Source organism: Macadamia integrifolia, chromosome 3, assembly GCF_013358625.1.
Source record: "Macadamia integrifolia cultivar HAES 741 chromosome 3, SCU_Mint_v3, whole genome shotgun sequence".
NCBI classification, from domain to species: Eukaryota; Viridiplantae; Streptophyta; class Magnoliopsida; order Proteales; family Proteaceae; genus Macadamia; species Macadamia integrifolia.
The window spans coordinates 28,399,253-28,419,829 of NC_056559.1; the positions used below are offsets into that span (position 1 = coordinate 28,399,253).

General features: G+C 37.0%; 1 protein-coding gene across 2 annotated transcripts; it reads left to right on the plus strand.

Moving 5' to 3' along the window:
• Window positions 1–1,201: 1,201 nt before the first annotated feature.
• On the plus strand, window positions 1,202–18,472 carry LOC122074405 (MICOS complex subunit MIC60). 2 transcript variants are annotated; one of them, XM_042639225.1, is made up of 12 exons: window positions 1,202–1,458; window positions 1,821–1,884; window positions 2,574–3,335; window positions 9,530–9,661; window positions 10,275–10,427; window positions 10,590–10,667; window positions 11,543–11,635; window positions 11,730–11,849; window positions 12,210–12,287; window positions 12,705–12,884; window positions 17,741–17,842; window positions 17,965–18,472. In XM_042639225.1, exons 1-12 carry the CDS (start codon window positions 1,217–1,219, stop codon window positions 18,196–18,198), a joined length of 2,238 nt encoding a protein of 745 aa, XP_042495159.1. In that variant the 5' UTR covers window positions 1,202–1,216; the 3' UTR covers window positions 18,199–18,472. The 2 variants fall into 2 exon arrangements, with proteins under 2 accessions (XP_042495159.1, XP_042495160.1); XM_042639226.1 differs by lacking the exon at window positions 9,530–9,661.
• Window positions 18,473–20,577: the final 2,105 nt, after the last annotated feature.

The window sequence follows — 20,577 nt, forward strand, 5'->3', positions numbered from 1 at the left end:
TTGGTTTGTGTATTCTGTTAATCTTGTTTTTGTTCATAATTGATTTTATTAATTCAGTAATTTATTGATTTAAAAGTATTATTTTTTTTTTGTGAAGATTTAAAACTATTCAATAGGTCTAGAGTCAACGATTTGTTGGTTTAAAATTGATTCGAAACATTTTTTTTATAATAACAAAAGTGAATATGGGGCAATAACGATATATTTTTTATATTATTTATTAGGTGATGTCCATGCCTATTGCATAGTAAATATATGCTAATTTCAACCCAAACAAAAAAAAAAAATGCTCATATTTATACTATGAAAATAAAATGCTCATAATTTTTTCTCCCAGGTTTTAATAAAAGAACTCAATCAAACAAGTATTGTTTATTGGAGATCGTGGCGGTGGGTTGTTGTGCTAGTTTCTTCGAATATTAGTCGAGGTGCATGTAAGCTGGCTCGGACAACTTGGTTAATAATAATAATAAAAAAGTACTGTATTATCAATGTACACATTTTTTTTATGCCAATTTTTAAAAATTATTTACCAAATAATTTTTTAATATCTTTTTTTTTTATTGGTAGATGAAAATTTAACTGAAAAGCATCATTTGTGCAGCTTTTGGCAAGCAAATATCATAAAACCACATAATGGATAACATTCAATTTGTCGCACACATGAGAGATAGGACCTTCCTAGCTAGCTAGAGCATATGTTACACAACTCATATTTCGTGGAATACATTGAAAAAAAATTGAGACAATGGATGGAAACAAAATTCTCACATCTAAAATCACTATTGCAATCTCTATCCGTGGAACCACTAGTGCCTCTCCTTGTTATATCGAGGTAAGATTGGAATTCATCCATCAACCAAATATCAACTTTCCTTCTATTTTCAATTTGTCAAATTAGAGCATCTTGGAGAACATCTGGTTTTTTTAAAAGACTTTTCCACTCTTAAGATGGTTAATGTCTTCACCTACCCTCCTATTGACCCGCATGCTGCTGTAGTAGCACGCGATTAGGGACCATTCGGTCAGAAAAAAGGAAAAGAAAAAACAGAAGAAAAATAGAGACGGGCCAAAAGTCTCAGCGGCCCTGGCGTGGCCCAAATAATGCTACTGGGCCGATTGGACATGCCAGGCCCATCACCGTAGACCCAAGGAACAACCGCTGTTCTGCTACACCGCCATTGTGGGGCCATCTCCCAAGAGTAGAGACTCAAAAATGAAAATTCCCTGCAGTCCCTCCTTGTTAGCGAGGGATTTTCCAGCAACACTGTCGATTCTGGAATCTGGACAAGGGAAAGAGAGAGTCTACCCTGCAATTTTGCAGCCTTCGAAGTTCGAACCTCAAGAAAAAGTCTTCAATGGGGGGAAGTTATCAATAAAATCAAAAGTAGCAGCAGCTGGACTCGCCCACCTCGCTCCATCTCCAGCTTTATCCCAGACATCGACGATGATGCGAAGGTACAAATTACAAACAATCCTCTCTGGTTTTCTTCCTTTAAGTCATTTGAAGCTCACACATCAATGGTTTGATCCACTTCAATTCAATAAATGTTTCCCTTCATTCGCTTATTTATTCTCTATACCATTGTCCGAATGCGCTGCCTTGTAGGGTTTCTTTCCCTGAACGCTTCACTCGTACTTCTAATACTTCAATGCTTGAAGCCTTGAATTGCTTAAATGGGGATTTCCTTGTTAATTATTAGTACTTACATTACGTTCGCGGTGTTAAAATGTTTTCTCAAGTGATAATATGAACAGTTATTTTGACCATCTTGAAGCATTACAAGAAGAAGAGTGTGACATGTAATTTACCTTGACAGGTGCATTTTAGAGTTTTCTAGCAGCAGATCTGTAAGGCGGATCCCTAGGCAGATTACAACCCAGGCATGTATAACTCGGGCGTGTTTCTATTGTATATCGTTTAATTTTGTTCATACTTTTTTTGTTTGGTTGGTCACCTTGACATATTGGATTGGCTTCCTAACAACTTGCTTTTTGCCTTATACATTGCTGCAAGAAGGTATTGTATTTGTATGTGCAGCGAATACGATTTCATGACCTCTTTAACCGAAATTTAAATTACATTTCATGCTTCCAGATAATCAGCTAATTATCAACTTACCAAATCCCTAGGAATATTTTATGTTTATATCACTTCCGAGAAGCTTGTCAACTTCTTGTTTTGACTCATGTCAATATATGTTTTTCAATGGAATTTTTGGGCAATCGTAGTTCCTGAATATTTGATAAAAAGAAATGCTTGGGTTTCGATAAGGGTTTTGCTAGTTTCAGGAGAAACTTCACAGATGGAGCATTACAACCCAAATACACAATACGAACATGTTTTGGGGCTTTGCTACTGCAGTTAAATTGTGGGTGGGGAAATAAAAAATATTTAAAATTAATCTTCCCCCTTCTTGAGGATGGATGCTTACTAGATTTGTTTTTAGTAAAAGGCTCAGAACAATATATTTGTATTGTATGCCGTTCTTCCTCAATTGTAGTTGAAAACAACAATTGTTTGTAAGCAGAGTTTATTATTTATGCCTTTATCTGCTCCCCAACCCCTGCAGAAACCATTTTGGCTTATTTCGAGAAAAGAATTGTCAGTTGCATCTCAACAAAATGCATCACAAAGAGCTGGTTCCGCAGGCAAACCACCTGAATCAGGGAGTAATATCTCAAAAGTTGTCATTGGAAGTATTGCAGTTGGTGCTGTTGTCGTGGCAGCTTATCAAACTGGCTATTTAGGTCAACCTCCTTTCAAAGATTATTTTTCTATAGAGACTAAGTATGGCGGTGATAATGAAATTCCGAAGGGCACTGAAAGTTTAGGAGAACAAGTTTTTCATAAAAACAATCAAGGGACAACCGGTTCAAGAACTGACGTGGGACATATTGGCGAAAACAATGAGGTTCACCTGGATCTTCCTACTTCTCAGGATCTGAGAACAAAGGAAGATGTAAACCAGGTCCAGGATAAAGTGGAAGTGTCACCTGTGGAAGATACAATTCCTGTTCAAGAGAAAGAATTTCCAAGTTCTCATCAAGATAGTATCACAGTTGATAGTCTAAGTCCTCATTCTGATGAATTTCCAAGTTCTCATCAAGATAGTACCACACTTGATGGTCAAAGTCCTCATTCTGATATATCAGTTGAAGAAGGTTCTGATTTGAAAAACATTGGAAATGGTTTTACGCATGCAGAAGCTAGCAAGGAACATAACAAGGGAGATGACACTGCACCTATTTTTCCTGACACAAAGGCAGTTCCTGAAGAAGCTGAGAGTAAAACAACTCCAGTTCATCAGCTTTCCACAAATGACATTCCAGAGGTATGAACATATCTTTCATCTGTTTTCTTCTAAATTGTGTGGTTGGCTACATTTGAACTTTTTACTTTTTCATGCAAATTGTGTTGTTGCTAAAATTCCATTGATTTTTTTTTCACTGAATTAAAATGTTTTAGATAAGAAATCAAGTAAGTACGACTACATGTAGGAACACGCTAGTACTACAAAAAAGTACAGGACCACATTATAACAAAGAGAATAATTAAATTGCATGATCGGGATGGGCCCTTAGAGTCCTCTCTTGCAAGCTCATACAAAGTGTGTCATTAGATTTACGACATCCATTCGAATGAGATGTTCCAAACTTGGATGAGAATTTTAGCTTGCATAATGAGGTGAAGGGGAAACAACCATCAATAGCTAAAATGAATGGAAGGGGAAAATGCTATCTATAAGATGTCTAAAATGAGGGAAAGGTAAAGTAGATATTTTGATTAGGTTAGATGCATTAAAAGTGAGGATGATGAAGTAATGGTAAGCGATGAGGACATTAAGATGAGATGAAAAAATCATTTCAACACCTTGCTAAATGAAGATACTTCGACTAATAGTGCCTCAGAAAGTTGCATTACTCATCAAGACACCACATGTTGTCGATATATTTGGAAATTAGGTTGCCTGGAGGCTAGAGTAAAAGAATCTCTAAGGAGGACGAAAGTAGGCAAGCCACTTGGTCCAGATGGGGTCCCAATTGAAGTGTGGAAGAGATTAGGATTATGTGGTTTATCTTGGCTAACCAAGTTGTTTAAAAAGAATATGAGCACAAAGAAAATTCTAGATGAATGGAGGAGAAGCATTGTGGTGCCAATTTATAAAAATAAAAGTGGTATTCAAAGCTGTAATAACTATAGAGATATAAAACTAATGAGTCAAAGTTATAATAACTATAGAGGCATAAGATTAATTAGTCATGCTATGAAGTTATGGGAGGGAGTTATTGAAACTCGCCTGAGACAAGAAACTACTGTTACATAAAACCAATTTGGTTTTGTGCTACAAAGATCCATGAAAAAAACTTTTCACTTGGAAGACTCAAGTAAAAATCTAGAGATTGCAAGAAGGATCTCCATATAGTCTTTATTGACTTAGAAAAAGCTTATGATAGTGGCCTTGGAGAGTTATTTTGGCAGTACTAAAGAAGAAATGGGTTTCAAGTAAATAGGTGGACATAGTTAAAGGTATATATAATGGTCAGGTTACATCAATCAGCTTTAAGCCCTTATTTGTTTGTGCTTATCATAGATGATCTAACCAGAGACATTCAAGATCAGGTTCCTTGGTGTATGCTTTTTGTTGATGATATTGTTTTGGTAGAAGAAACGAAAGCAGGGATCACCGCTTGGAATGATGGAGATCAACTTGGAATAAAAAAGTTTTCCCGATTTATAGGGGTTGCCTCCTATTGTTTTATGTCTATTTGATGTGGGACTAAAGTGCTATGTTTTTCATACTGCCTAGCCTTCCTCTCCTATTTATAGCGATTGCCTTCCTTCTATGTTTCATGCTTCTTGGATGTGGGTTTAACTTGTTTCAAAGATTTTGCTCCGTCAGTTCAGAAGCCCAAGTACCTGACTTATAAGTGGTTACGTACAAGGGAAATGACATTGATTGTGGTGAGCAACCCTTTCTAACCTTGGCTCTGGACCCAGGAGCTACAGCTTTCACCATCTAATGATGATTTCCCCGCAAGGGGACCAGTTAAATAGTATTTTTTTGTCCTTCAATTATACAACATACATGTTTCTGGGTCTTTCAGCAAGGTCCATGGAACCCTTTGCTAACCACTCAAAATGAGCTCTTCATGGAACTACTTAGGCTATAAGATCATCTAGCTCTCTCTAACTAATCTTGAGAGTAAGAGTAGTCCACAGAGGTGCTGGCAAGAGTATGACTATTAAGGGATGTCCCTCATCAGCTGATGGTCTCCTTTATGCAGATTCATCACCAAAATAGGCTTGTTTTATTAGGAATAAGCCTAGGCGTTCCATTCATGTTGAGCCTTTAATCCCATGTGTTTTGAGTGTAATAGGCCACTTTTATAGGCCTAAACTAAGGCCTTTAAGGTTGAATACGGGATTAACTAGTTTGTTTTCTTTTTCATTAGCTTCCTTTCTAGTTGGGTTCAATTTAAGTTATATTGTTTTCTTAGGAGTCAAGTCATTAGTTTCCTTTTACTTAGTTTCTATTTTCAGTTTTAAAAAGTACTATTTTAGGAGTTTGTTTGTGGTTTCCTTTAAGGAACCTTCTATTTTGTAATTTCCCCCCCTCCCCCATCAACATTATAAATAAAGAAGAGGAGGCGGAGTCAAGTCATTAGTTTCCTTTTACTTAGTTTCTATTTTCAGTTTTAGAAGTACTGTTTTAGGAGTTGTTTGTGGTTTCCTTTTAAAGAATCTTCTATTTTGTAATTCCCTCCCCCATCAACATTATAAATAAAGAAGAGGAGGCTCCTAAAGCTCGAACAATTTTGATGAAAAAATATAACTTAAATTGAACCACCCAACTAAAAAGGAAACTAATGAAAAAGGAAACAAACTAGTTAATCCCGTATTCAACCTTAAAGCCCTTAGTTAAGGTCCATAAAAGTGGTGTATTACACTCAGAACACATGGGATCAAAGGCCCAACATGTATGGATCCCAACCATAGGTTTATTCCTAATAAAACAAGCATATTTTTGGTGATGAATCTACATCACTCTTAGATGGTGGAATGATCAAAGGAGATATACTATTAGAACAACCATACAAGTGAACAAACAAGAATGAATGACATGGGCTGGATCCACCATACATCAGCTACCAAATTGGCAGTCATAAGAATAGAAAGACGGGTGGAATAGGTACAGAAAATATGAAACATTAACATCTGAATCTTTCGCCTGATTTTTTTTTTTTTATAGGTAAACAGATTGTTCACAAATTAATCCGAATTTTGTTTATGTCCGCTTTTTTAACTTTTTAGAAGTAACAAAATGAATCATTCCATATTTTACGCCTTCCGAATGATTCCCGAATCCAAATTTGTCAACTATGATCTTTAGTCTTTACTGGTTTCAGGTGCATTTCATGTTTGGGCTTATTGTGAGCTGTGAACCATCAGTGGGTTTGCATGTTAGCTGTTCTGATCTTGTTTTAAACATTGAGACCAAGTGCCTACGGGACTTATCACCGCTCCTGCACTGATTTCCAATGTAAATTGTCAAAGAATATTACCAATCATAGTTGTCAATGTCAAATGGAATTAGAGAATCCCAATAAGGTGGTGTTGAATCGAATCGGGATTCAAACCATAAAATGTAGCTTCAAAATTATTCCCCAAACCAATAGGAAAATTGCAGAAACTTACAGAAAAAATCTCAAATAAATGAAATAACGAATGAACTAATATCCTTTTAATTTAATGCCTAACCATTAACTGAAAACCATGAATGTTGTTTGGAAGCTTATTCGGTAATTCCTAAATAAACTTTTCCATAAAATGAGTTAAGAGTAACAGCCACAAGCAATTAAGAAAACCAAGAAATCAAAGTCTCCACCAAAACCTCTTCAAATCACCTCCATCTGAAGCTTTTAAATCAGGGAAAATATGATGCAGATTCTTCACCAAACTAGGCTTGTTTTATTAGGAATAATCTTACGGTTGGGTTGTATACGTGTTGGGCCTTCGGTCCATGTGGTTTGGAGTGTATTGGGCTACTTTTATGAGTCTAAACTAGGGGTTCTAAGGTTGCATGCGGGATTCAGTGATTTGTTTCCTTTTCTTTAGTTTCCTTTTTAGATGGGGTTATTTAGTTTCTAATTTCAGTACCTAAATTAGTTTCTAATTTCTGTCTAGACTAGTTTCTATTTTCATTAGATTCTAATTTTCAGTTTTTAGTAACTTCTTGTAATCAATTTTTAGTAACTTAGATTTAGTAACTCTGAGTTACTATTACTTGTAAACCCTCCCCATCATTATTATAAATAAAGGAGAGCTCTCATCATAGGGAGACGATTTTTACAATTAAAAAAAAGAGAAGCTTCATGCTGCTGCCGCTGGGTTTATTCCATGGCTATACCTTTGTGTCTGATTAAGGGTTAGGGATTGGGGTGTGATCCAATCGACACTCTGCGGCGAGAAGTCCTTGTGGGTCTTTTCTTATCTGGTTTTCTTATTGGATTCTCTTCTCCAACAGTTCAGGTAAGTGATCAAACTTCTCTGCAGATTTCTGGGTTGGTTTTCTCTGTTTTCCGTCCTATTGGCCTAGCTGTTTTTGGAGAACCAGCCATCCGATGGCCTCCATATTTTGATCGAAGGATAATCCTACCCAGAGGGAGGATCGATCCAATTTTGGGGTCAATCAGACTACTGGATCTGCTGAAGTGAACTGTCAAGCAATTCTGGCCGATTGTCAAATCTGCACAGATTTAGATTCTGTTTTCTGCTCCGTGTTACTGTGACATTCTGGACTATTAGCATCTGTGATCTGAACCTGCTGGAGGTGTTTTATTGTTGTTAAAATTTCTGGGTTAATCCTAAGACTGCTGCTGATTTATTTCGCTTCTGGTTACTGTTCATTGAGATCGTTTATCAATTCTGGTTTGTGGCTGAAGTCTGATTTTCTGCTATAAGTTTGCTATTGGTTTTGGTTGTTCTTAGTTTAAAAGTTCCTGCAGTTTGGGGCTGGTTTGGTTGTCAAATCCATTCCTATATTAAAATAAAGGTAACAAATGGGATCAATTCCATGGCATATTTGATGGAGAAGTTCTGAGTTTTGGGTTTTAGGGAAGAAAAAGCTTGAAATTCCCAATTCTGGTTCAAAGAAACTCAAAACTGCAAAGAGGGGTTATAGAAAATGTAAAGAATCGGAAAGCAACCAGGAAACCATAAGAATGAGTTTTGTTGTGACCGAGTTTGACTAATTTCTGCCTAATTAACTGGGTTGCTATCTTAAAGAATCATATGAATTAATGTAAGACTAGAATCACAAGTGATCCTAATCCTAGGCAGGATCTTAAAATCTGGCCGAATAGGGAGAAATTCGAGAACTCACAAACCACTACTTTGATGGAGCACAAATTTGGAGCAAAGGTCCCTTGCATGATGCCCAACTATCCTTTAGAAGATGAACCTCAACTGATGGCTTGTTAGGAAGTTATGCTTGAAGAATGAAAAAACAAGCTTTATGGAAACTCTGCAGTACAGCAACTACAGGCCTTGGTTGATCTCCCTCAGAACCTTGACAATAAGGCTGCAATCAATTCTTTTCTTGGCCGCCTTCAAGCTGGTCTTTAAATGGTGCTTCTAGGCTTCAACAAACTTGCTTTGATCACTCAAACACTCTCTTGCAGCAAACAAATAAGAGGAAAATAAGAAAAGAAAGAGAATTTGATGGTGGGGTTGAGAAGGGGGAAGAAGAATTAGTGAATGAGCATCTCACCCCTCAGGTTTTGGGTATCTCACCCATCAAGGTAAAAGTTTTCTCAGCCATGAGTAAACACTCAATTTTTCATAAACTTCAATTCTTTTTTTCATTATGATAAATTGGTTTTAAATAGCCATAAAAAACTTGGACATAAAGAAATAACAAAAATGAAACTAATGGGCTGAAACAAGACTTTCTAATTTGTGTCTAACTTGCTAACCAAGGAAAACCAAAAAGAGAAACAAGTCTTGCTGAAATTGATAGGCAGATCTTGGAACTATTCTGGACTTCTTCCATCCAAATTAGATGGGGCAGTTGGCATACTTTTAGAAGATACTTTTGAAGACCAAAACTTTCTGAGAAAAAAACTATTCACTTGAACAGTGTTTTCGGACTCTTGTTTTTCTCTTCTTCTTCAAGCTTTGATCAACATCATGAATTGTTTGAATCGTAACCGATTTTAAGACTCAGTAGCTGAGTCATAACTGATTCCAGCTAGAATGCAACTCACAGATGAATCTGTATTGGCTGAGCATCAAATTGTATTGAATAATAGGATTCAATGAATGAATTCGGACCAAATTGAAGGCAGTATTACCAATCAAAAGTTGGTCTTAGAGGTGCTGGCTATACTTGTTTTATTCTGTACCAACTTGTTTCTTGTATTATTGAGAGTATCAATTTAAAACTTTTTGCACAGTATTTGCAGAACTATTTTTTGGTTTCTGTCAGAAGTAATTTCAATAGTGCTATTTTTTCCCTTCCTTCAGGATAAACTAGGTAAAGATGCAGAGCCATCAAGTGCCCTTCTTGATGCATATTTTCTACAGGAAAAGGATGAAAGAAAACCTGAGATTTCCTCAAGTGGAGAGGGTTATGCACCCTTCTCCCCCAAAAAAGAGGTTAGTTTATAGAAAGAGCTTTTACCATAGTCTAAGGATGTGAATTTGAAATCGAAACCATTTACCGAAATCGAACCGAACCGTTTACACCGGAACCATGAAACCGTTTATTAAATGGTTCGGTTTTGGTTTTAAAATTGAAACCGTGATCCGGTTTTGGTTTTAAAGTTTAAACCGTTGGTAAACCGTTAAACGGATTAACATTTACATAGTAAGTTTTAGTCATTCAGTGTTAAAAACATTTAAGTTTACCTTAAACAACTATTTAAAAAAATCATATAACAATAAACAATTCAATTCAATGTTACAATTTACATCCATTCACTAAAAAATTTAAGGTAAAGAAGTTGTTTGGATAAAAAATTAGAAAACATAAGAAAACCGATAATTTTGGTTTTATTATATGAAACCATTTATTAAATGACTCGGTTTTGGTTTTACCTAAAAATATTGCACCGAACCGAATCGAACTGTCTACACTGGAACCGAACCGATTAACACCCTAGTTTGCATCCTCTATTTGCTATTATAGTTCATGCATATACTTAGCATCCGTCCTAGAACTAACACATTATTTGCTTATGTTAAATTTTGTTTTTTTGTACCACTAAAGGCTTCATTAGGAGTGACTGATGATTTGAAGAATGCTTACATTTCTGAGGATGGGAAGTTGGTTCTTGATTTCTTAGAAGCTATTCATGCTGCGGAAAAAACGCAAGCAGAGTTGGATGCTCGTGTTTTTACTGAAGAAAGGAGGACGTTGAAGGTTTGATTTACAGATCATTAATCTAAATAATTCAAAATGATTATATTTTGATCTGATGGGTTTTTCCATAAATGTTTAAATATTTTTTCTTTTGATAAATAATGAATGTTTAAGTATTTTTTTACATCTTTTGTTCTTCCCAATTTTTATTATGCATTTTAGGAAAAGTATGAGAAAGAACTAAAGGATGCACGGGCTAGGGAGCTTATGTATGCCGAAGAGGCAGCGATATTGGATAAGGTTGTATTGATAACAATTATCATCATTTCTTTTCTTTTAAGTTCTACTGCCATTTCTTCATCCTTATTCGTCAGCTCAAGTGTGTTGTTGGTCATGTTTTTCATTTCATTGCTTACTCATGCTTCTTTTACCCATTTTACTATGTTGAAAATTAGTGTCTACACCCCCCCTCCCCCAGCAAAAAAAATCCCATTATTAAATATGTTCAGAAGCATAGTTGTGCTTAAATTTACAAGTTTTCAACTTTGTTCGGAAAACCATACCATCCTGCACTCTCAAACTTGGTTGAACTGGAACATGACACCTTGGTGTATTATTTTGGGGCCCACTGTAATTATTATGAGTGCATCATGTAGCTTATATCTATGAGGTACATGTTGAATAAAATTTGCGTGAAAGAAAGGGAATAGAAAAAATGGCTGGATACATTGCTCCTTAAGGAAATAATCGTGTTCTTTGGCTATTCAGTGGCAATGGGATACTTTAGAATGAATGGGAAAAATTGTGTCCTAATTCTAGTTGCATGAATGGAGTTCTACTCTTTCTGAGTGCCACCTTCACGGTCATCTACATCTTACTTTGTCTAGATCAGTGGTTCTTCAAGTTTTTTCTCTAGTAGTTAAGAATATTAAGGTAGATATGTGCAGTTGTTACCATTTGTCACCTTTAAATCTCTTTTCAAGTTATATAAATTTGCATCAACTATTTTGCACAATGTACAGCAGCTGCTGTGTAGCTTAGCCCGCTCTTTATAGGCTATTGTAGAAGCAATCAGAAGCATCAGTAGGATGTTGTACAATGTCCATTGCACAGTATCATAGTAATGGTCAGCATATTTCATCACTTGCTTTGACCATTATATTCTTATCTTTCAGGAGTTAAACAAAGAAAAAGCAAAGAATCTAGCTAATATCAAGTCACTTCAAGAAAAAGCAGAAGAGAATCTTAAGATGGAACTGGAACGCAAGGTGAGATTTTGTTTCCGCAGTTTTAAAAGATTGGATACATAGTTCAATAGCTTCAGATCACTAAATTTGAATTACTAATATATGGTGTCTGCAGGAAAACGAAGTAGAATTGCAGCTGAAGAAGGTTCAGGAGTTGGCAAAAGCAGAACTGGCTGCAGCTATTGCAAGTGAGAAAGCATCACAGATTGAAAAAATGGCAGAAGCAAATCTGAATGTATGGCTTCTACACAATCATGAGATGCCCCTTACCTACATACAATTTCTTTTTTAGCTATGTATTGTAATTGTAACCATGGGATATAACTCTGAGTGTCTGACCCTTGATATTTTGCAGTATTCTCTAATGTTTTTAACCTATTTAGTACATCCTATTAGACTTAGAATGCCCTTAAGTTGGTCTTTAACTGCTATGCTTGAGGCAACTCTTGAGTTTCTTATTCTGCTTTTATACTTCATATGCTGTGTATTTGCTTATTCTTCCATCATTTGAGCTATAAGACCACCTTAATTTATTTATAAAAACTAATTTAATTCAGATAGCTATTCCTTTTGATTTATTAATTATTTATTTCAGATAAATGCCTTATGCATGGCATTTTATGCTCGATCCGAAGAGGCTCGCCAAACTCACTCTGTTCACAGGCTTGCACTGGTAAATGTCTTTTCTACTATGTTTGTCCTATTGGCTCTGTCTGGTTCAGGGGAAATGAGGGGCAGTGTAGTGAAACTTTCAAATCTAAACAAGTAACTTTTGTAATCATTACCCAATATGACTGTCTCACTAACCCCAAGTAATTCCAAATTTGGCTATTAAATTTTACTTTACTTCACATTCAAGTCCCTTGAATTTGAAAAGTGTAAATACTAAATATGGTAAGAAATTTAAGTAGGTTATACAACATGTTAAGTAATGATGAGAAAGTTTCCTTTTTCATTTTAAGACTAATTTCACTTCCTTTCCGTTCATTTCGTTTGCAACCAGATGGAGCCATTAAGGAGGTGTACTGTTGAGACATATTGCTCCTATAATAATCTTGACAAACCTAGCATTATTTTTGGGATCTTGCAGGGAGCCCTTGCATTGGAAGATGCACTAGCTAAAGGATTGCCAATTCAGACTGAAATAAATGTTTTGCACGCTCATCTAGAAGGCATTGATAAAGACTCACTTCTAGGTTTGGTCCTTTCATCTCTCCCAGAAGAAACACTGAAGGCTGGAGCAGATACTCAATTGCAATTGAATGAGAAGGCAAGTTATTTGCAGCTTCTCACAGTTAAAAGTAGATGTGAACCTTAATTGATGCTCATTATAGTCACCCCATCTTTTCGAAGTTTTTACTGCTAATGAAATGCAATCTTTGGTGTAGTTTTACTTATTTCTGTTGTTTTAATACTGTTGATCCATCGGAGACAAATAAAGATTATAGTCTGCACTGCTCTCTACAAATAGGGCTAGCATGTTCATCTTAATATCTTAATGCTTTGACGATGCTCGACTAGTAGTTTACACTGTAAGTCAATGCTAAATTTCTGTGATATGCTGTGGTCATAATTTGTAGCATGCTATTACATCCTAGAATGTTTATTTTGGTTCCATTAAGGAACCAGGTCTCTGATATGTATGTCGTCTTGTGAGACTTGCTCTGTTTCTGAAAGAGCTTCTTAAGGAAACCTGAAACTTGGACATATCTGAATGGTAGGTATAATTAATATTAGGAGATTTTTTTGAGTAAACTAGTTAATGTGAGTGGGCAATGTAACAAGAACGGTTGAGCTTATACAGTAAGAATCATATAAATGGTGCTCAAGTATAATCATCAAAACTGAATATTTTTCGTAAAATTTATCAAAAAAATGAGTTTCCTTATTGGATTTGTTCTTTTCACGTGATCCAATCAATGCAAGCGTAAGTAGTAGGGTTGCTTGCTCTTTGAGTCCTAGTTTGGGACCATTTGAAGGTTCTGATCTGTAGTCCCATGTTGAAGGCCAGGTTGAATTGTGAGGGCCAACGGCTGTAGTATGGCTATATTGCTTTGGGTTTTTTGTTTAGGTTTATATTCTCTTGCTTACATAAGTAGTGTATATTGTTAGTTTAGTTGACCTCAGATCTGACTCAGGTTAGTTTTAAGTCTCCATTTTTTGCACTGTTTTCCTTCTGGAGCCATAACTCGGACAAGTTTCCATTACTTGTTGCACAAGGACGAGGTTCAGTAATTGTAGGCTGGAGCATGAGCTTTCTGTCCCTTGTATCCCCATATGGTTTCTGCCGAACTGATTTCAAACTGATTTCATACTTGCTGACAGTGCCTGATGCTTCTTCTATATGACCTTTATGAATTAAATATGACTAGCTATTCCTGCTAAAACCAAAGTCCTGCATAATCCCCAGTTTGCATGTGCCTATTTTTTCTTTCCTGATTTTATGTTCTGCCAGAAAAAAAACGTAGTTCTTATCCCTATTCTGTTGTGGTCCTTTTGTTTTTGTATTTTTGGGTGGGGTGGGGGGAGCAACAGATGAAATTTTATGGAATCAAAAGCAGTACGGCAACATAAGTCACACATGACAGTGACTTCTGAAACTAAAGAAATAAAAAAACGAGGCCCTCATAGCATATACGACAGCCACAACTATAATAATACAAAGTAAGAATGCAAGGTCAAGTCACCACTCTGACAGAGGCTGAGAATTCCATGGAGTCCATCTTGTCCTTCCCACACCTTGCCCAGCTAGTTATTCTGCCTAGTTGCCTTCCAGTTTTAACTCCACCTTTTCCTATACCCTGCCCTATCAATCCATGTTTTGATCTCTATTACATACTACTAGAGCATAAAATGTTAGGCTTTGGTGAAAAGGAGATGCCTGATTAACAGGGGAAGGAAGAATAAAAGAATTCCTACCATGCATTCTAAACGAGTTTTCACTCTACCATTTCCCATCTTATTTCTGTTTAGTTCCATTAATGACCTTCTTTCCATATATTTGTTCATGTTGTCTCTGGAGTCCAGCCAGCAGGCTTTATTCACTAAACCTAATTTGAGAGGTTTTGGGTTATTGATCTGCATTAGCCATTGCCTATAGCAGCTTAAGCGTAATATTTAGATAATTTTCTCTTACTTCAAAAGGTGGTGAGCGCGCTTCTATGAAATTCTAAAATGCAAGTTGGCTCTCAATTGTCTTTCCTACCTCAATCCTTAATCCACATGTTTTTGAAAAAAAAATTATATTAAAAAATTCAGAAGATTTCCGTTTTTTTTTAAACTAAATCTCCCAATTATTTTAATGGGCAGAAAAGATATCTAATAGCATTTCTGTGATGATCCTTACCCACCCATATATTGGCATAAATACTCCTACATGCCTTTTTCCACCAATTGATATAGACAGGTGAGCTAGGTTAGCTCACTGCTGAAAAAAAGCAAGGCAGACTCTCTCCTACTTACACATCCCACTTCCCCTCTGATGCAGATTTTAGTGGCCAATAAGAAGCACAGAAAGATGACCTGCGACTGTTTGAAATCAACCTCTTTTGTTGGCCTGCTGTTCTTAAAAAGTGAACCAGTTTTTAGTTTGGTTTGAACCAATGGTTCAATGCTTTTTTATTTTAAATGTTGTTAGTTGTTGAGTCATGCTGCAGCGCAACGGTTAAGACGTTAAGTTGCACTATTGCAATATGTTGGTTGCAGGTTTTAAACTTGGTGACAGCCTCTCCTGGGAAGCAGTGGGTAAGGCTGTGTACATTTACCTCTCCCATACCCTGCAGTAGCGGGAGACTCGTGCACTGCGTTGCTCTTTGTTTTTTTTTTCAGTTGTTGAGTCATGCTGGGACACTTCATATAAGTTCCAGTTTGTGTTTTGGGTTCCTTAATTAGTTTCCTTGTCAGTTCAGGATACTCCAATAGCAGTCCGTGCATGGAGTTTCCTTATTAGTTTCCTCTTTAGAGTCTGATTCTGTCTAATTGTGGTCAGGTCATAGCTGGTTATAAAAGCATGTAAAGGGGAAACCCAGCACATTTTTTGAGTAAAGATTATTTCTTCAGTTTTATTGTTCTGTGGTGATTCATAATATGGTACCGTGGAGATTCAATTCTAGCCCTTGCATGGTGATTCAGCAGGCTTGATTGGTGGTGATTTCAAGGTCATGTCCCTTTCTTATTATTCTAATTTTTTAAATTTATTTCTCCATCTTAATCAGTTCAGTTCATAGACTCCTTTCCTGCATGTTACTTTCCTAAAAACTGTCCATAGCTAAATATCATTCAAACTGATTGTGGTTCTTGATCTCAGAATTTTCAACTTGGTTTATCTTTCCTGAATCCTATTTCAGAATCTGTTTTCAAATTCTATCTTGTCGTCTTTTTTTCTGTTAACCGGTTTGCTTGTTCAAATAGGAAAACTCTGGATTTTCAAACCTGTCCATCACTCCATTGAACCTGCTTTATATTTTGAACTCATATTCTTCTAGTCATACAGAGCACTTGAACAAGGTTATTCGTTCATCAGATTTGAATTCTGAAAATTACTCTCCCCTAAAATTCTGGTTTTCTTGAATCCTGTTCTCTGGTTCTAATTTATTCTAGTTGTTGGGCTATCCTGATCTTATTTTCTGTTGCCGATTAATCTGTTATTTGATCCTTAATTGATCACTGCATTAAACCCTGAATTCTGGTAATCAATTCGGCAGACATAGAGATTCCTACCTCAACGAGGATTCTCTCATAATGTTGAATCCATCTGCCGGATTTAAATCAAACCTTCCAGGACGGCTCCTCAGTCCAAGGGTGACCTTTGACCAGAATATTGTTCTCATCTGGACATTTGATTGGCTGAACCAATTTTCCCTCGACTCTGGTTTCTAAACCCTTCACTGCAATTCTGGTTTTTCTATTGGTTATCTAAATCCTAACCTTTAGGTGGTTATATGATCTCAATCACTGTCTTTCTTATGCTCACCCATCAACCCAAAAATCTCTCTTACACACACACACACACACCATTTCCCTCTCTCTTTTATTCCTCCTATCTCATCCCGTAAATTAGGGTGGAAGGTTCACCAGGTTGAGCTCTGTTGTCTCTGCCTGTATGTGCAGCTTGTTAAAAATTAATGATTAATTTGAGTTTTAGTTTTCTGGTATATAGAAAATGCATTTGAGTGGCACTGACCAGGCAATTAAGCAGTTACGGTGGGCCCTTGAAATAATAACTGGGGCGGGAGATTCAACTAACCGAAATTCAGAAGTGGAAATTTCAATCCTTTTTTATTCCATGGATTATTATCATTAGGCACAGAAGCGAGGAGCTGTATGAGACGAAAATCTCACATATGTTTCTGTAGCGAGGATTCTTTGAATAGAGTGAACGACCATAACGGATGTCAGCTCAATCCGAAGAAAATTATGTGGAACAGGTAGACTAGCCCATCGAGTTCAGGGACCATGCCTGGGCCCAGCCCATTTAATAATTGAGCTAACAGGCCAAACTCAGTGACGACCTGCTTATTTTATCTCTGTGTTCAGTTGGATTAGAGTGGTTGGGTTTGGCAAATCTAAACTGACACACGGAAAGTCTGAAAACTGCAATCCCTTTCTAGGATCCCTTGCTTTCTCCCTCTATATACCCATGCATGTCCTGGGGACTTCACTGGTTGGTTGTCATTTAATAAGCTGGAAGAGGCCAATAAGCAAAAGCCCCTGCTTATTTCCTATGCTTGCACTTTCTCCGTTCTGTGTCCAAGATACCCACAGCTATCATGATTATGGCACTAGGCATAGGATTCTGGCAATATCAATGTTATGGATCAGTATCCACAGTGGATCATTCAATCCTGTTGGTGGATCAGGTGATCTGACCTGATCTGCAGAGCAATAAATACTGCTATTTTGTGTGTACTTGTGTTGGAATGTACTCAAATATAATTTTTACTGGCTGATGAAAATTATGAAATGCATGGACACTGATTTTTTATTTTTTATTTTTTCATTTAACTCGCTTCTACTGTGCTTACATACATCATGGACTTGGAAGTTTATTCAAGTTCCAGAGTTGTCCATTCCAAATAACTGAACAACAAAAGTTGACATCCTTCTGACATCAAATTCTTCTTTCAGTTTGATTCCTTGAAAGGTTTGCTGCGGCATTACAGTCTCATCCCATCAGGTGGTGGTGGCATCTTGGCTCATTCTTTAGCTCATGTTGCATCTTGGTTAAAGGTACGTATGTACTAAAGTTGTTACAAATCCCTGACACAAGATTACATATCTTAAGGTATTCAGGACCCACTGACGATGCATATCTCTCTCTCTTGCGTACACACACACACACACAAAAACAGGTGAAAGAAGATCAATCTGGTGATGGAATTGAGTCTGTTATCAGTAGAGTTGAGAGCTTCTTGGCCGAAGGGAAGCTTGCTGAAGCAGCAGAAGCCCTTGAGCAAGGGGTCCATGACAGCCAAGCAGAGGAAATTGTTGGTGATTGGGTGAGACGAGCAAGGAACAGGGCAATCACCGAGCAAGCACTATCCCTTCTTCAATCTTATGCTACTTCCTTGAGCCTTACATATTGAATTTTGCTTCCCCAAATTCCTTAAGAATAGATTTTGGCCTTTGTAGTATTCCCACATCCACAGTTGTACTGAATCGTTCTGTCTTCCCTTCGATTCTGGATGCAGAGGATATCAGACTCCTCCCCCTTTCTTGGTTCGAGGGGGGAGGTGAGGTGGGGTTGGGTAGTTGAGCAACTCAGACCTGAGATTTGACATGGAAGAGCAATTCCTCACTCCGACATTGAGTGCATTTGTTTAAATACTATCAATAAAATGTTTATATTGACGAAGAAAAGAAAAAAGAAATCTATCGAGAAAAAAAGAACTCGAAAAAAGAAGAAAAGAAATGTCCCCTGGTTTCTTCCCTTTGAATGGATGGGAGATGGAGTGTTTTTTTTTTTTTTTTTTTGGAGTTATTGTATGCTTGCAGTACCTAACTCATGGTTTTAGACAATAAAATGTTGCATGATAGCATGAACAGAAACCATTTCAATTCAAGTCTTAAGCATGTTGTGAACCAAGTTCTGGAGTTCCAATTGCCATCAAAATTAATTTCCTATATAAAGTTCCAGCTCTGTCCATTTGGACTAATTGGGACCACTGGTGGGATATAAGCTCCCTCAATGGAGGTTAACAGAATGAAATTCAACTACTAAAGCTTAATTATTTATTTTTAAGTTGACCCTTTTGGTTTTTATGGATGTTAATCAAGTTTCTATTTTTTGACATTATGACATTTTCCCATATTTACTGATTATGGTTGGTTGAAGCTTTGTTCTCTTGTAGGATAATTTCATTTACCAACAATATCCAAACAGATGCATCTGCAATTTTGGAAGAGAGGATGTCAGCAGCGAGCTGCTAGACCTTTTATATATGGTACATCGAGCTCATGAATGAGCTTCTTATTAGAACAAAGGAAATACTAATGCTTACCATCAAAACCTGGATGTGGTAGCCTTGATTGTCTTTTTACTCAATTTAGCCAGAAAATGCCATCCCAAATACTTAAATTTTATTTCCAGAACAGAGTCCAGCTGCTGTGCCCCTTCAGATTCATAATATAGTGCAGTGCCAGTGTGGATGATTAGAAACAAAACAGGAGATGTGTTACAAAGATCGCATATTTGAAAGCCCTCCAGCCTCTCTCTGGGTAGGTGAGTTATTTTAATATTTTAGACATTAAAAGATGATTTGGGACCTTCGTCGGCATGTTCAATCAATCATGCTAAGGGCATCATCTGTGATCCATTGGATGACAAAAGGAGGCCAACCTTATTCTGTGGGAAGAGTATGGGGAGTTTTTAATCAATCATGCTAAAGTCATCCATGATCCATTAGATGACAAAAGGAAGCCAACCTTAATCTGTGGGAAGAGTTAGGGGGAGCATGGCATGGGGAGTTTTCTTTTCTCCAGTTGGATGGACCCACAATTTTATCTATGGTAGAGGGTTTCCCACACCATACATTGTTAGGGAATCTCTTTCCCTTTACCAATCGTGGTGCGGGAAACAGTTTCATAAGGGGTATTCACATGATTGAGTGGAAAGTGCATTAATAAGACCCACAAGATCAGGATGTGAGAGGAAGTAAGAAGATTTGTTTACCCTTTATTTATTTAGTTAATTTATTTTCAACTTTCACTAAACCACAACAGAGATGTGGACGAACTGCATCTCATAGCTCTTCTACAGACAAAATGTGCTGGGTACCTACCATCTACCTTGAGTGCTACACCATCAATTTTGTATTGAGTTTTTAGAATGGAAAAGAGAAAACCTCACTTGTGCGAGATGGAGAACTATTGGAGGTAAAGTAGGAGAAGAGGTATATTGGATATTATATAGTATTGTCTCTTGTGGACCACGGGACTCTTCATGCCCCATTGATAACCATCTTAGCTTTTTCTTTACTTGGAGCTGATAATGTTCTGTATGGAAAGTTGAAGATCCTCCAAGTCTGTGAATTGAGATTCGTGCGGAGGCCAGGACATGGCCAACTTTTTTTTTCCCCTTCTGGGTCCTACCCTATCTAATGGCACAAGGTGAAGAGAGGTTTTATCTAATGGCACAAGGTGAACACAGGAGAGTTGAACTTACGTTATAGAAGCCTCCACTCTCCGATGGCCAACTATTTGAAGGGTGTTGGTTGACGAATAAGGTGATTGTTGGACTATGGTTGTGGAGTTTATGGTCCATTACGAGGGATAGACTTCAGCTCCATCTTGTAATGCTTGATTAAAGACATTTGAGTGATAATATTTGATAACACAGATGACCGCAGGGGTCATTGCTTAAAGCAATGGTAAAAGGTTTGGATTGCCAAAGTGAGTGTCGCGATCGGCTTCTCTCCCAAGGGTTTTGAATAAGACAAACTATTCTTCCTTTTTTTTTTTTTCAA